This window comes from Saccopteryx leptura, chromosome 1, assembly GCF_036850995.1.
Source record: "Saccopteryx leptura isolate mSacLep1 chromosome 1, mSacLep1_pri_phased_curated, whole genome shotgun sequence".
NCBI lineage: Eukaryota > Metazoa > Chordata > Mammalia > Chiroptera > Emballonuridae > Saccopteryx > Saccopteryx leptura.
The window spans coordinates 354,570,969-354,586,247 of record NC_089503.1 but is presented as its reverse complement, the minus strand read 5'-3'; the positions used below and the strand labels follow the sequence as shown (position 1 = coordinate 354,586,247).

The following is a 15,279-nucleotide window of genomic DNA, read 5'->3' as shown; positions in this document are numbered from 1 at the left end:
CATTTCCTTCCTGACCCCCTTACATGTCCTCCTCTCCCCTGGCCTGCGACTTTGTACATGAATGCTAGCTGTGGGGTGCAGATGCTGCTCCACCTGCTGTAGAATGGCTTTGGTGGTGGTAGCCAGAGCAGCCCACAAAACTGCCAATGGAGGAAGGGCCATTCATCATTTGATGGGTCTGTGCCTTGTATGGATATCTGGTCCCTTGAACTTGTCATTAAAGATGGTGCCCTCTGCATCACTTCAGCAACGTAGATCTCAAAAGCCACGGGTTCTGCAGTCATGCAGACCCCTGGATGTGGATGAGCCCTGGCTCTGTAACCCAAGGAATGCTATCCAGCCTTTCTAAGCATCAGTTTCTTTAGTTATACAACAGAAATGATATCAATGATCCCTGTCCCAAAGTGATGATTAGAAAAATATATTCGTAAAGTAACCAGCACAGGCCCTGTCGCACAGCAGATGCTCAGTAGCTGGTAATTATGATATTTTGCTTACAATATTAATTTCCAAGTAACTGAGCACGAGAATATTTGCTAGCACTAAAACCATGGAAAAGATTTAGGGGTTCTTTCCAAATCCCAGAGATTTTTGTGGATTTGTCAGTTAGCACATTTGCCCTGAAGAAATACAGCCAACCAGTCAACAGGTGTTTGGGTGCTGACATCTAGCCTGTGCCCCACAAGCCAACTGTGTGCTCCAATCTGAGGCTGCAGCCGCCGGGAACAACAGGGGCTTTTCCTCGTTGGTACAAAAGCACCTTCTCAGCCAACTGATGTTCCCATCGCCCGGGTCACCAGAGTCAGTCAGCACTATCCTATGAAAATTGGAAGTGTCATTTGGTGAACTGTTCTATTTAATAAAGTGCTAGATGAATAAACTTTTACTGTAATTGATTTCCTGCCTACCCAACCTATTTGTACTTTTAACAATATTCTAGAACAGTTCTGAGAGGTTCTCATTGTCATTGTAGAGCTGCTTATAAAATCAAGTAGCACATTAGGAGTAAACTGTATTTATAACTTAGGTTGACAAGTACTTTTTGAAATGTTTTATGGACTGCAAATGTTTTATAAGGATTAATTCTTACTCCTTCCATTCCTTGATGTTATGAAATCTGTCATACATCAACCATACATCTAGCATATGGTAAATGGATACTCCATTTCAAAGCTCTAAGAAACAGATACGTTGAATCAGAAGGCCCAGACTTAATTTCAGTTTGCTCAGTTTACGTTTTAAATGCCATATAAAAATATTTGCCATTATCGTGCTGTTAAAGAGACCACTCATGTTTTATGTAACTGGCAGCCCTTGTGATCTCCAGTTAGGTGTTTGGAAATTTAGCTGAATAAATTGAAATATTGGAAGTGAGTTATGCTATTGCAACACTTACTGTATATTAACGATTGATATTTTACAGGATAAAGGTCTTTCTAGCAGAGAAAATAAAATGGTGCTAAATTTATGGATTTCTTGGGTTCTTAGGTCTTTTGGGGGGTGAAAAACTTCAGCAACACTAAACCCCAATATAGAAAACCTGAAAAAAATAATTGAGACTTTGCGTTATCATATATGAAATAGCCTTGCATTTCTTATACTTCTGTATCTTGCTACTCTAAATATTTTCAGGTAGAAATTTTGTTCTATCTCTCCCCCTCCCTCTCTCTCCCTCACTCTAACTCCCTCAACAAGAACAGATCTTAAAAACATAATACTGAGTAGCAAAATGTTTGTTAAAGGATATATACAAAAAATGATTGTTACAAATTTTAATATTAAAGCTATATATATATATATATATATATATATATATATATATATATATGAATGTGTGTGTAAGGAATTCAGCTTTTATTCTAAATAAGGGACCTAGTTTGTCCTTTGTAAAATCTAGACTATTGATTTTATTTAGAAACAGGCTGAAGGTACGGATACCACCTCCTTAGGAAAAAGGCTGTTTACATTAGAAAACTTCAGTTCTAACCTACCTGCCACCCTGCCAGTTCTTACCGGTGTTCAGAGGAGAGGGGAACTGATCACTGGTGACTGCATACTACCATTGTTTGAAAAGCACTTCTGTGGACCCGTCTCCCCTATAAGTCAGCCTCACTGACGTGCTAGTGTCAGACAGCACGTGCTATGGGAGGCTTTAGTTTAGGCCAGCAGCTTATCCTCAATAGTATGTACTAAATTTCTAAAAGTATGTTTGAGATTTCTTTTTCCTTGAGATTTGCCAACAATGTTAACTGACTCACTAGCTCTATATCTGAATGAGTTCAACCACCTTCTCTATGCCCCCGTATAGTCAACTCCTGTGGAAAAGCTTGGAACCTTCTGTATAGAAGAATGGGTAAGCGTTTGTGGAGAACTCATTCAATGACCCGCACTGTCCCTGCCTTAGTTTACTATCTAATAATGGGGAAAATATTACAGAGAGTTTTTCTCAAACTTATTTATCTTAAATACCTCTCAGATGTTCACAAATTCCTGGACACTGTTTTTTGGTACATATCTTTATATTGTTTTTGTTTTTTAAGGTGGAAATAGCTAAGACTGAGAGATTATTTGATGTAGTCAGGTTGCTTAGCAGAGCTAATAAGTAAAAGAGAAGGTAGTAGTGTCCAGCTCTATGGTTTCTCAATAAATGCATATTTTTTTCCATTCTATTTTTATTGTTAATCTATATTCACTTCTACTGAATAATATTTTTGTATAATGTAAAAACATAACCATGGACAATAAGTGTACTACATATTTAAATTATGCCAAAATAGAAATGCTGCTACTCTAATCATGCAAAGCCACTTATAGCCATGTTTAATACATCTCCCAACTCTTGAAAATAATGGTGAACGACTGTTCTCTTTTCTAGGATTTCTTTTAAGGAGCATAATATTCTGTGGGGAGAAAAACTTAAATAGAATAAAGAAAGAATAAATAAATAGTCTAATACTAGACTATAAGTCCTTCAAGGGTATGATCTATGTCTAATTATCTCTTTAATCCCCGGTATTTATAAATGCTTATTGTTGATGTAATATTTTATTTACTTCTTTCTCACTCATTTGTATTCTTCACTGGCAGTTGATTTCTTATTAAGGTAGCAAACAAATCTGTAAGTTTGACCATTTCCAACATTAGATATCAATATTTCTGAAGAATTTAAATTCATGTTCTGTCTATAGGAGCCCATCCAAAGGAACATGTGAATATTACCAAATAATTTTATGTTTAGAATCACATATGCAAGTGATCGGGTGTTTCTCTTTGCTTCTGATCTTGATATCAAATAGACCTCACCCCCATGTGTTTTCTTCTTTGGCATTATTTCTAATAATAGTAATAGATCACACAAGTAAGGACTCTAAGCTTTTGATTGATTATAATATTAAAGAGATTATAAACTACATTTGCATATTTCTGTGTCTTGGTTTAAACATCCTTTCTGATTCCTGCAAAGTCTTTCTCTTGAGTTAGGCCAGGCGGGATGAATGTTTGACCAAGTATCTGGGCATCATGGCCCAGCCAAGTTGATACTTTAAATCAGGGGTCTCAAACTCAACTCAGCATGTGGGCCGCAGAGCAAGATCACAGCCATTCGGCGGGCCGCACTAGGTCTACAAAAGGCAACTGTTACGCAACACTTTTCTCACTGCAGTTGAAAACAGTCTGCGGGCCGCACAAAATTGTTCGGCGGGCCGCATGCGGCCCGCGGGCCGCAAGTTTGAGACCCCTGCTTTAAATGAACCATCACAAGATGTTATACAGATAATGAATTTCCGATTATTGTACAAATGTAAGGAAATGTTGCCATAGCAATCTGAGTCAGATCACCTAAAATAACTCTATTGAGCGTCTGTAGTAAATGATGAGTTGACAGTTTTACCTCCCTACCTGTTATCTACACAGGCAGGTACTTAGATCAGCCTCTATTAAATGACCTTTTTAAGACAAAACTTCCAGTTGTTTCCCATCCCAACGAAACTAATAAAACTCAGTGCCCTCACCATAAGCCCTGCCTCATCTGGCCTGCCTGCCACCCACCCACGGGCTTGCTCCTCTTTAGCCACCTACGGTTCTTACTGTTCCTTGAACAAGTCGCACTCAGAAATTTGTTTTTGTTACTCACTCTGATAAATGCACTTCCTCAGAACTTGCATGACTCATAGACTCACTTATTTCAGGGGTCTGCCCCTGATTTTCTTTCTCAGACTGTACACCTCCCCATTTAACTCTCTACCCTTTCCCCTGCTTTATTTTTTACGATTCCTATCGCCACCCAGCAGTTATCAGGTGTGCAGTAAATACAGCAGACCAGTCATGATCAGAGATGATACAGCCAAGTTGGACTCAAATCCAAAGTCCACTACTTACTAGTCATTTGACCTTAGGCAAGTTGCTTTGTCACTCAGTTTCCCCCTCCATAGTAAAACAGAGATGTGACAAAGATAAGTTGAAGACTTAATGACTAAATAGACGTATATTGTTTAGATTGCTGTCTGGCAAAGAGGAAGGAGCATATGTAATCTATTACTATTATTAAGCCCATTGGAATATAAACTGGACAAGGACAAGGTGCAAGGTATTTCCAGAGTGTACAAAAGGGTCTGGCCAGAGTAGAGACTCAGTAGATGTTTGCTGAATGAATTAATGAATGAATCTGTACATGTGCCAGCGGAGGGCAGGAAAAATGTCCTATGGAGACACCATGTACAAATGGAGTAATTAAAATTGTAATAGATTTGTTTTTGTATAGTTGGGAAAGCTGAGTTGGTTAGGTGCTAGTATGTATGTTTGTATGCACATATGTATGTATATGTGTACTACATGTGGCAGGATGCAGAGAACGAGATATAACTGGCATTGTTGCCTATAGGATAGTTCCCTACCAGGGATGGAAAAGCCAAAGGAAAAAACACTAAAACAGTTCAGCAAATGACCCACTGATGGGGTGGATAGGACCAACTGGGGTACTAGCATTCCCGGAAAACCTTAATTAACCTTATGCTGGGCAAAGGTTGGAGCTGAAGGAGAGAGAGACTGTGGGGAGACAGATTGATGGAGAAGTCTCCAACTTGTTTTTACCCAGTGACAGTATTAAGTGACATTGGATGTTAAGTTTAAAGAAATGAAAAATATTCAAATCAGAAAGAAATATAACCAGTAATTGTATAATGGCATATCCACAGGAGTTCATTTTCTGAAGGTTATTAAAACTATATTCCCATGTATAAGATGCTCCCATGTATAAGATGCACCTTAATTTTGGGGCCCGAAATTTGAAAAAAAAAAATTATTATATAAAGTTATTGAACTCAAGTTTTATTCATCATAAAATTCATACAACTTCTCGGCCCTGGCCGGTTGGCTCAGCGGTAGAGCATCGGCCTGGCGTGCGGGACACCCGGGTTCGATTCCCGGCCAGGGCACATAGGAGAAGTGCCCATTTGCTTCTCCACCCCCCCCTCCTTCCTCTCTGTCTCTCTCTTCCCCTCCCGCAGCCAAGGCTCCATTCGAGCAAAGATGGCCCGGGAGCTGGGGATGGCTCCTTAGGCTCTGCCCCAGGCGCTAGAGTGGCTCTGGTCACAGCAGAGCGAAGCCCCGGAGGGGCAGAGCATCGCCCCCTGGTGGGCAGAGCGTCGCCCCTGGTGGGCGTGCCGGGTGGATCCCGGTTGGGCGCATGCAAGAGTCTGTCTGACTTCAGAAAAATAAAAAAAAATAAATAAAAAAATTCATACAACTTCTCATCCATGCAAAAAAGTGGGACATGCAAGTAAAAAAAAAAAATCTACAGCCACTGTATAAGATGCACCCAGTTTTTAGACCCAAAATTTTTTGAAAAATGGTGAGTCTTATACATGGGGAAATACGGTACATTTCCCAAGTCTTATATCAATCTTGCAAGATCCAGGAGCAGCAGGCTGGGAGCTGCCCTCAGAACGCACTTGATTGTGAGTCTGGAATTAAGTCTCGGAGGAGTAAAGGACCCAAGAGGACACATACATCTATGTCAGTGCAGAAGCACCCAGGGAGAGCTGTCCCTGGTAACTTTGAGGTAACTTTTGGGGTCTAGTGCCCCATTTTGTTGCTCAGGTTTACAGACAGCTCCCCACCAACATTTTCCTCCCATCTAATATCCCCACTGTCCCCCACCCCCGCCCTGTCCCAAAGGAAAGCTTGAAGAGAGTGACTGAAAGGTGACAGTCAGTTTGAGAAGGAACTCAACACTCACTATTTCTCCCCGGAACTCCAGAGCTGTCTATTTGAGAACTATTTTGCATGACTGCCCCTCCTTTTCTACCCCAAGGCAACATCCAGGACTTTGCCATCTTAATGTATTTTCCCTTAGCACCATATGTAAAACACAGATAGAGGATTTTTGCTGGATAAATTTACTCATCTTTTAAAATGATTTTTATTGAATTTATTGTAGTGCCATTGGTTAATAAAGTTATATAGGTTTCAGGTATACAATTCTATAATGCCTCATTCTGAATGTTGTAGTGTGTGTTCACGACCAGAAGTCAAGTCTCCTTCCATCACCATTTATCCCCCTTTCCCCTCTCTGACCTTCCCTCCCCTCTCTTTCCCCACTCTGTTGTCTGTGTCTCTGAGTTTGGGTTTTCTTTCCCTTAATTCCTCCACCTTCTTCACCTAGACCCTAACCCGCACTCCCCCCACACACACACACACACAGCTGTCAGTCTGTTTTCTATATCTATGAGTCTCTTTCTATTTTGTTTCTTAGTTTGTTTTGTTCATTACATTCATCTTTCTGAGAGGGTTTGATTCTGAAGTCAGCATTTAAAAACTGAAATGCAATTTAATTCATTAAGTTCAAATTAATGAATGGAGAACTATGCACTGAAAATTTTTCCGCTTCAAAACTGGTGACTTGGATAGTTTCATCTTAGGGATCCTCTGAAATTTTCTTCATTTACCAAACAGTTATTGAATAGCTGCAAAATGTATTTCCATGAATTTATTTGATGTTAGACAATTGAAGGGTCAATTTAGAACATGAAGTTCTAAAATTCTACCCCTTGAGAATACATTTCATCTCTTAGGCAAGTCAGAAATGCTGAAAATACACCCTTTACAGCTTTAGTTTTGTTTAAATGCAAATGTAAAATGTCACTAATGATTTCTTTGTCCAATGCTGAGTCAGGCTGAGTTTATGTCTATCTCAATGGCCCAGACTCCGCTTGTCTGAAGTTTGTTGAGGAACCTCACTACACTGTTTTTCTTTTTACATCTCTACCCAATAAGACACTATCACTTTATGTGCATTATTTGTTGATTTTATCTATTCTAAGTCTAAAAACGTAACAGTTCCCTTAATAAAAGTGAAAGAGAAAATTCCGCATTCATGGGGCATTATGGAAGTGCCCAGCCCCATGGCAGCCTGGTGGTGAAATTCTCAGACAAGGAGGGCAGTGTGTAGACCTAATTCCCTGCTCCAGTCCGGAAGCCTGCCTGCCGGGAACTTCCAAATCCAGCGGAAAGGACGTGCCACAGTGCGCTTCCAGAACCCACCCTCTTCACGTGGCCCAAAGATGTTCAACTACATCGCAGTGTGTTCAGGAAGCGGTACAGCCACGCCCTACCGCTGCTCCGCCCGTGATCCCGAGACGAATCAAGTGCCTTGGCAGAGACCCGCAAAGGCAGTCCCAGAAAGCAGAGCCAGATATCAGGACTGGGAGACTTGGTGGTTTGGCAAGGCAATCAGGAATCCAGACAAATCTAAGTGGAAGGTTGTGGCTGGCATGTTGGCAGGCCTGCAGAAGTGAGGGTCGATTCTGAGGCGAGGTCAAGCAGGAATCAGAGGAACAAGTGATGACTAGCAAGACCCGGATTCCCAAGGGCAAAGTAATAAGCAAGTGGGACTCTTAGGAACCTGGCTTGGTTGTGAGAAAACAAGAGAACCCCAACAATTACAGCAGCAAAATAACCTCAGTTGAGAATGATCAGGATCTCTACCTTGGAGACTTAATCCTAAGGATTATGGGTTTTAAAATCAGATACACTTGGGTTTAGATTTTAGCCCCACCAATTAAGAGGAGAGTGATTTGGAGCTGGATGTTTAAACTTTGTTTCTGTGTAAAATGGGAACGATACCACCTACTCACAGTAATTTTGAAAGGATTAAAGGAAATCATGTAAGTCAGTGCTTACTGTGCCTGTACCACGACGAACACTTGATAACCATTTTAATAATAAATAATCATAGATCTTCTTTATATTTCCGAGCATAAAATGGATGGCTCAGGGCACAAGAGAAAAGTTGATTGTTGGGTATATTCAGTCAGAAAGGGTCAAGAGATGAGACCTTAACTATACTTATTTTCATGACCAAATTGGTATCAACATGATAACTTAATAGGAATCCTAAACAGTGACTCTATACATTACTGACCACAGACAAGACCATTTAGCCCAGCCCAGTGTTTTGATTAAGTGTTGTCATTTATTCAGATGATCACTTATTCGATTGTAGCTGAGAGGGCTTAGATAATGGAATAACTTCTGACTTGTTTTGAAAAGCCATATTATCAATAGTTATGGGTAGAGACTATCCAAGGAAAAGACAGGGACAGAGAGATGAGGAAATTGTGGGGTGATCTAGAAATGTTGAGATCCCAACCGAAACGAGGAGGCAATATTGAGAATCACAGCACAGTGTGGATTCATTTTTCCTTAGCTCTAAACCTATTGCAAATCGTTTGTTCATGCTTCATTACATCTTCTTACCATGTCCTTACAAGAGCCACTTGTCTGATCCCTGAAATAATGAGACCTTATGACGAGTGTGGTTATTGTCATAGATGTATTTTTAAATATCTGTTAAGAAATAAAATGTACTTGGGATATTATTCATTGCTCGCATCAGTGTTCCCTTCTTGTTTTTTCACATATTGATTTCAAAATGTGGTAACTTTTTATAACATCTGTCATAATTCTTACTTCCGTTCACAATGTAAAAAAAGAAAACGAAACTTCCCAGAGTCCGTAATGTTTTTCCTGTGTAATTAACACTTCATTCCCAGCTGTGGGTGCCAGTCAAGGCCCTGTCTCCTCTTCCTTGACATTTCCTTGATACCTTGTTCAGACTGAGCTGATGCCTAAGAATGTGCTAAATACACACATGGGAACAGAGAAATATCTGAGAAGAGCCAGCTGTGTTAGCAAGACCTGGCGATTTAGAGAGACTACTTACACACGCCTCCTGTGTGGGTCTGGGGTCTGCATGCCGTCCTTTATTTAAGTCTGATTACTGCTGTAACCTTGTCTTTATCATCCTCATCCTCTTCCACAACAAAAACCATCTGTCAGATAAGTACCAGTGGCCCATTATTTGCATTCTTCCCTTCTTAATGCTTCTGAGGGCCAAGCGTTTATAAATCAAGTGGCTAATTTAAGATGCACGTGCTCTCATACTGCAAGTCATCCTAGAAGCATCAGGTTATTTTTACTGCTGCAAATTTGTAGGTGTCATTTATTTTAAAAGTTTTGGTTTTGTTTTTGGTTTTTGGTTTTTGTGGGTTTTTTTTTGTTCCTGACAATAGTGACTCTTTGTGGCCTTGCACACAGTAAATGAAGATGGGCAGGATCATCAGATAATTCAAATAAAATTATTTCACTGTGTAATCTCCTGACTTCATTTTTAAAAATTTTTATTGAAGTATAACATGTTCAGAAAAATAAATGTATCATAAGGATACAAACTGATGACTTTCCACAAGTTCAACATACCCATGTAACCAGCACACAGTTTGAGAAATAGAACGTCAGTATCGTCAGTATCGCCAGCCCCACGGCCACCTGTCATGCTCTCTCCGTCACGCCCACTCCTATGTCAGCAGCCTATTATAACAGACCAGGTTAGTTTTGCCTGTTTTAATTCCTTATATAAATTGATCAGTATTATGTTTGCAAGATTCATCCATACTGTTGCAGGTAGTTATATTCCTTTCATTTTTATTGCTATATAGTATTTCATTGTATGAATTTTTTTCTATATCTACCTTACTGAACACCTGTTTAATCTTATAAAATTGTCATTTTATAAGATTAAAAAATTCTATATGCATAGTTAAAATTTGATTATATTTTTAGACTGATCCATAATGTACATTTTAGAAGGTTTTCTTGATATAGTATCAAACATTTTTAAATTAAAAAATGGAGAGTTGGACAGAGGATGGCAGAAGGGCAGTGAGGAAAGGAACTAACGTTTATTGTTACTACAATGTACTAGACATTGCAGGAAACGTGGTGTTTTTAATTGTGATAAAAAACACATAACATAAAACTTACCACCTTAACCATTTCCAAGTGTACAGTTCAATCATGTTAAGTATATTCACATTGCTGTGAAACAGATCTCCAGAGCCTTTTTAGCTTATGAAACTAAAACACCAAATTCTGTCCCCCTATCCTAACCCCGAACCCCTGGTAACTGCCGTTTTACTTTCTGTTCCTATCAATTTAGCTACTCTAAGCACCTTATACAAGTAGAGTCGTTCAGTATTTGTCTTTCAGTGACTTATTTCATTGTACTTATTTCAGTTAACATACTGTCATCAAGGTTCATCCGTGTTGTACCACAGAGCAATATTTCTCTTCCTTTTAAGCATGAATAATAATCCATTGTATGCATACACCACATTTTCTTTATACAGTTACATGTTAATGGCCATTTGGGTTGCTTTAACCTCTTAGCTATTCTGAATAGCACTGCTATGAACATGGGTGTGCAAATATCTGTTCAAGACCTTGCTTTCAATTATTTTGGATAAGTACACAGAAGTGGGATTTTTGGAACATATGTAGTTTGACTTTTAATTCTTAAGAACCTTTATAGTGTTTTCCATAGCAGTTGTACCACTTTACAATCTCATCAAATACAAAAGCATTCCAGTTTTTCCACATCCTTGCCAATAGTTATTTTCTGTTTTTTAAAAGTAGCCATCTTAATGGATGTGTATGATAGGAATTTTATATATGATCTTTTTTTTTTAATCCTTAACAAACCAGTTGCAAAGTATAAGTACTAATTTTACAGCAAGAAGTCTTAACACTAAAAATTTCCATAAGAGAAAAGCCAGATTTCAGCCCTAGTGTTCAGACCTTGACAATGGGCTTTTTGTTCTCAATGTTGCACATAATCACAAAACCAGTTGAGCTCTTGAGTTCTGAGCTACAAGATTTACAAGGTATTAAGGGTTCTACAAGGTTGACTGACTTTTAATATGAAGTAAGAGCTTGAGATTTGGAGAAGGGGTTCTCAAAGTGTGGTCTCCATATTGGTAGCATCAGCATTACTGGGAAATTCTTAGAAATACAAATTCTTAGGTCTCACCCCAGACCGACTGAATCAGGAACTCTGAAAGTGGGAGAGCCATCTGTTCAAATTAGCCCTCCTGATGATGCCAATGCACGATCAGGTTTGAGTACCACAGGGCTTAAATCAGTCGTCAAATATCTGAACTTCTGTCTAATAACCTTTACATTGTTGGCCAATGGGAAACTGACAGGTTGAGCACTGAGGTTTCTAGGACAACCTGATATAGTAAATCTGTGTTTTGTGCTTTCTATTCCAGTTTTTAGAAAAGCCTTGGATTAACCCAGTTGTAATTATGCTCAAATCATAGATCTTCATCCATTTGGAGATTCAGCCAGATTCCAAATTGCTTATGAACAAATGGTGACCTGGGAACAGAAATCCTAACCAGGAACGCCATGCACGTGCAGCTCAGCATTTGTCTGTGACCTGCCAGGATTGTCATCCCCACCCACAGCCACTGAATGGCTCTAGAGTGAGCCCTGTAATGAAGGGACTGAAATACAAGGAGACAGAAGTAGAAACAAACTCGCGATGACCATTCCTCCCCCTCAGGATCACCAGGGTATTCCCGGGCACTATCATCCTCGGCCCCAGCCTGAGCCCCTAACCCCAAATGTCCTCATCCTCGGCTATTTCCTCAGAGCCCTGTGTGGAAACAGATTACACTTTCCTCAGGAAAACAGAGGAGTCTGAGTTTAGCCCTAGGATGAGAGCTTGGTTGATGCCTGTTGACTTGGCATAATTATTAATAATAAAATACTTCCCAAATTATCCTGGTTTAAATCATAAAATTTGTGCTACCAGAAATCTACTATTATCTCTTTAGGCGGCTTTTGCCCTTCCCTAATGTTTCTGAATGAAAAGGGAGAAGATTCAGAACAAGATCTTTTGCAGGAAAACAAAACTATGAGACTGTATTCAGTGCAGCCGGGGGCCTTGAGTGGGGAGAAGAAGACAAAGTAGTTCGTTCCCGGGGCTCCTTGGAGAAAGGATGGTGTTGAGAACGGGCCTGGAATATTATGTCAATAGAAATTGTAGCCCCAATATTTCCCTTAAATTCTGGAGTATTCCCCCACATCTGTCATCCGTTCACCCCTCTGCTCTGTCCTGCCAGAGCCCTTCTACAGGCCACTGAGCCTCGGGACTTAAACTAAACCCTATTTCTAAAACACATTTGGTAGAATGGCTAAGAAAATGGTGACTGCGTTGCCTTGTAAAGCACATTTAAAAAAAAAAAAATTACTCAAATCTGCTTTAAGTGTTACTAGCAACTCAAGACTAGAAACCATGTTTAAACTGAAATGATGTGCTCGCTAAAGTGACCTGCCCACAGTGTGTTCCAACAATTGAACAACCTCAAAAATATTTTACTTGCATGTACACTCTTAGCAAGGCTGCATAACCCAATCAGTGTTCCCCTGCACTCTCTCAGCGCACGCGCCAGTGCGCTCTAGGAATTGCAAGGCTGACCTACGTGATCGTGTAACTCAGCAGTGAGGTGCAGGAGTCTGGATGTCTGCCCATACTGTCCTGAATTGTGCATGTTTTTCACTCCTCATCTTAAGACATGACGATGCTATGTTATAATATCTGACACTTAGTTTGTCTTAAACATTAACTCTGTGATATAAGTTGACCAATAGTCAGCCTCATTTTTCCTACTTCCTGCCCAAATCAATGCACATGTCTCCTTTAAAGAAAGGAGAGTACACACAAATGTTGATCCTATGGTTTTAACTTATTCAACCTAAAAAAAAAAAGTTCACCTACTTGAATGTCATTGATTATGTTCCTTTGTCCTCTTGTGAATTTGATTTTGGTGCTTCTACTTTCTAAGTAAACTTTTTATCATTGATTAATCCTCAGGGACTAATTGACTTACATTTACTGAAAGACCCAATATATTGATTTTCAGAATGTTAAAGTATAAGACTAGAAAATGGTATACATGTGTATAACATTTTTATAGACACAGAATATTAAATTATACATTTATTCCAATCTCCCAAAGGAACTCCAAGGTTCAGGTCTCCAGAAGAAGGAAGATGAAAACAGCACTAATTGTATTTCTTTTAGGAGTTTTTAATTTTTTTAATTAATTTATTTATTTATTAATTTATTTATTTTTGACAGAGACAGAGAGAGTCAGAGAGAGGGACAGATAGGGACAGACACAAGAAGGGAGAGAGATGAGAAGCATCAATTCTTTGTTGTGGTACCTTAGTTGTTCATTGATTGCTTTCTCATATGTGCCTTAACCGAGGGCTACAGCAGACTGAGTGACCCCTTGCTCAAGCCAGCAACCTTGGGCTCAAACTGGTGAGCCTTGCTCAAACCAGATGAGCCCGCGCTCAAGCTGGCGACCTCAGGGTCTCGAACCTGGGTCCTCCACGTCCCAGTCCAACTTTCTATCCACTGTGCCACCACCTGGCCAGGCTGTATTTTTATTTTTAATAAAATGTTTTAAAATCTGTTCTCTAGATGTTAGCTAGGATTATTCGTGAAACAGCTGCAGTTCCTTTAAGTTTTGGTGGTCTGCACTTAACTTGCTGTGGGCCACAACGAAAGCAGTTCTCACCTAATCACAGTGTAGCATGTGATTACTTGCCTCCCAAAACTAGCTCACTGGTTCAGCTAGCACTGGACTTCTACCCTGCTCCAAACCTGGATGCAAGCCGGAGAGACCAAACTTGGCCTGACACTTTCAGAGCAAAAAAGTTAGTGAATGAAATGAGCCTTCCCATGTTTATGTTTATAATTCTCCCCAAAACTCCTTAAAAGATCAACTCAATACTTCTACTTTTTCAGTGAAAACAAGCCTTAATATGTATTAATGTACTACCAATACGGTAATTAAAAAGTTATTAGTAACAATACAATGCAGTGGCCATATTTAGAAAACATGTTCCTTATTCATAATGTATGCTTTTACTATCTAAGCTTACTTCCTTCTGTTAGAAAGGGGAGATATTTTTAAATAAGCTTATAATAAATAACTGCTCTTTAAACGATATTAAGTACTCAGTTATTTAGAGATATTATTAGTACAATCTTATTTTTCTGACTTCTACAATTGGAATTTATCTGGTTGTGAACTTGGGGAAGGTAACATTCAGTTACATTAATGAAAATTAATAAGCAAGTACATAGTTCATTTATAAAACAGCTTAAGGGAAGAAAAGAGTTAATATGCTTTATATAGCACATATAATTATGAGATGGCTTAGAAAAATGCTTTTTAAACTTTAGTGAGCATAAGAATTACCTGAAGTGGTTTAAAAATTGTGGGTTCATTGCTCCTTCCCCAGAGATTCTAAACCAGTAAGTCTAGGGTAGAGCCCAGAAATAGCCATTTTTAACATCCAATCTCACCCTCAGGTAACTTCTATAAAATTAGAATTTAGACCATTTTTTGAGAAACACCAAGTTAAAATGACAAATGCTTGTATTATTGCATCTGGAACCAGAGAATCATCAGGTAAAATGCCAATCTTAGATCATCTTTTGGATACTTCATACTACTTTATTAGAGTATCAAGGCCTGCTAGTAACAGTTAAGATTTATTTATGTTGTTTTTCTCATCTTCGTTGTTAAGATTTGGTCCATAACTTCTAGACTTCATTGATATTTAAAGATCATGTGAACTGGCATTGGTTTTTAATTTTTAGTTAATTTTTACTGCCTTTAACATTTCCATTTAATAGTATCTCATCTTAAAATAAAATGGAATCACATCATTTATTGTGTGTTTCTCTTTGATTTCAAGGGAAGACGAGGAAAAACAGGTCCTCCAGGAAAACCAGGACCCCCAGGACCACCTGTGAGTAAACGATAGTATGACTGTTTTTACAAAGAATCTGTCTTTCTGTGTGTTTATCAAAAACACACAGATAATAATTTCAATCTTTCTACTGTTAATGACTGCACA

The 15,279-nt window shown here is 39.0% G+C and overlaps 1 protein-coding gene across 1 annotated transcript in view; it reads left to right on the top strand.

The window, feature by feature from the left end:
• COL19A1 (collagen type XIX alpha 1 chain) overlaps positions 1–15,279 on the top strand; it is a 324,736-nt gene that overhangs the window by 202,309 nt on the left and 107,148 nt on the right. The window contains exon 15 of the mRNA XM_066359093.1: positions 15,118–15,171. Coding sequence (XP_066215190.1) covers positions 15,118–15,171 — 54 coding nt within the window. The remainder of the gene's footprint in view (positions 1–15,117; positions 15,172–15,279) is intronic.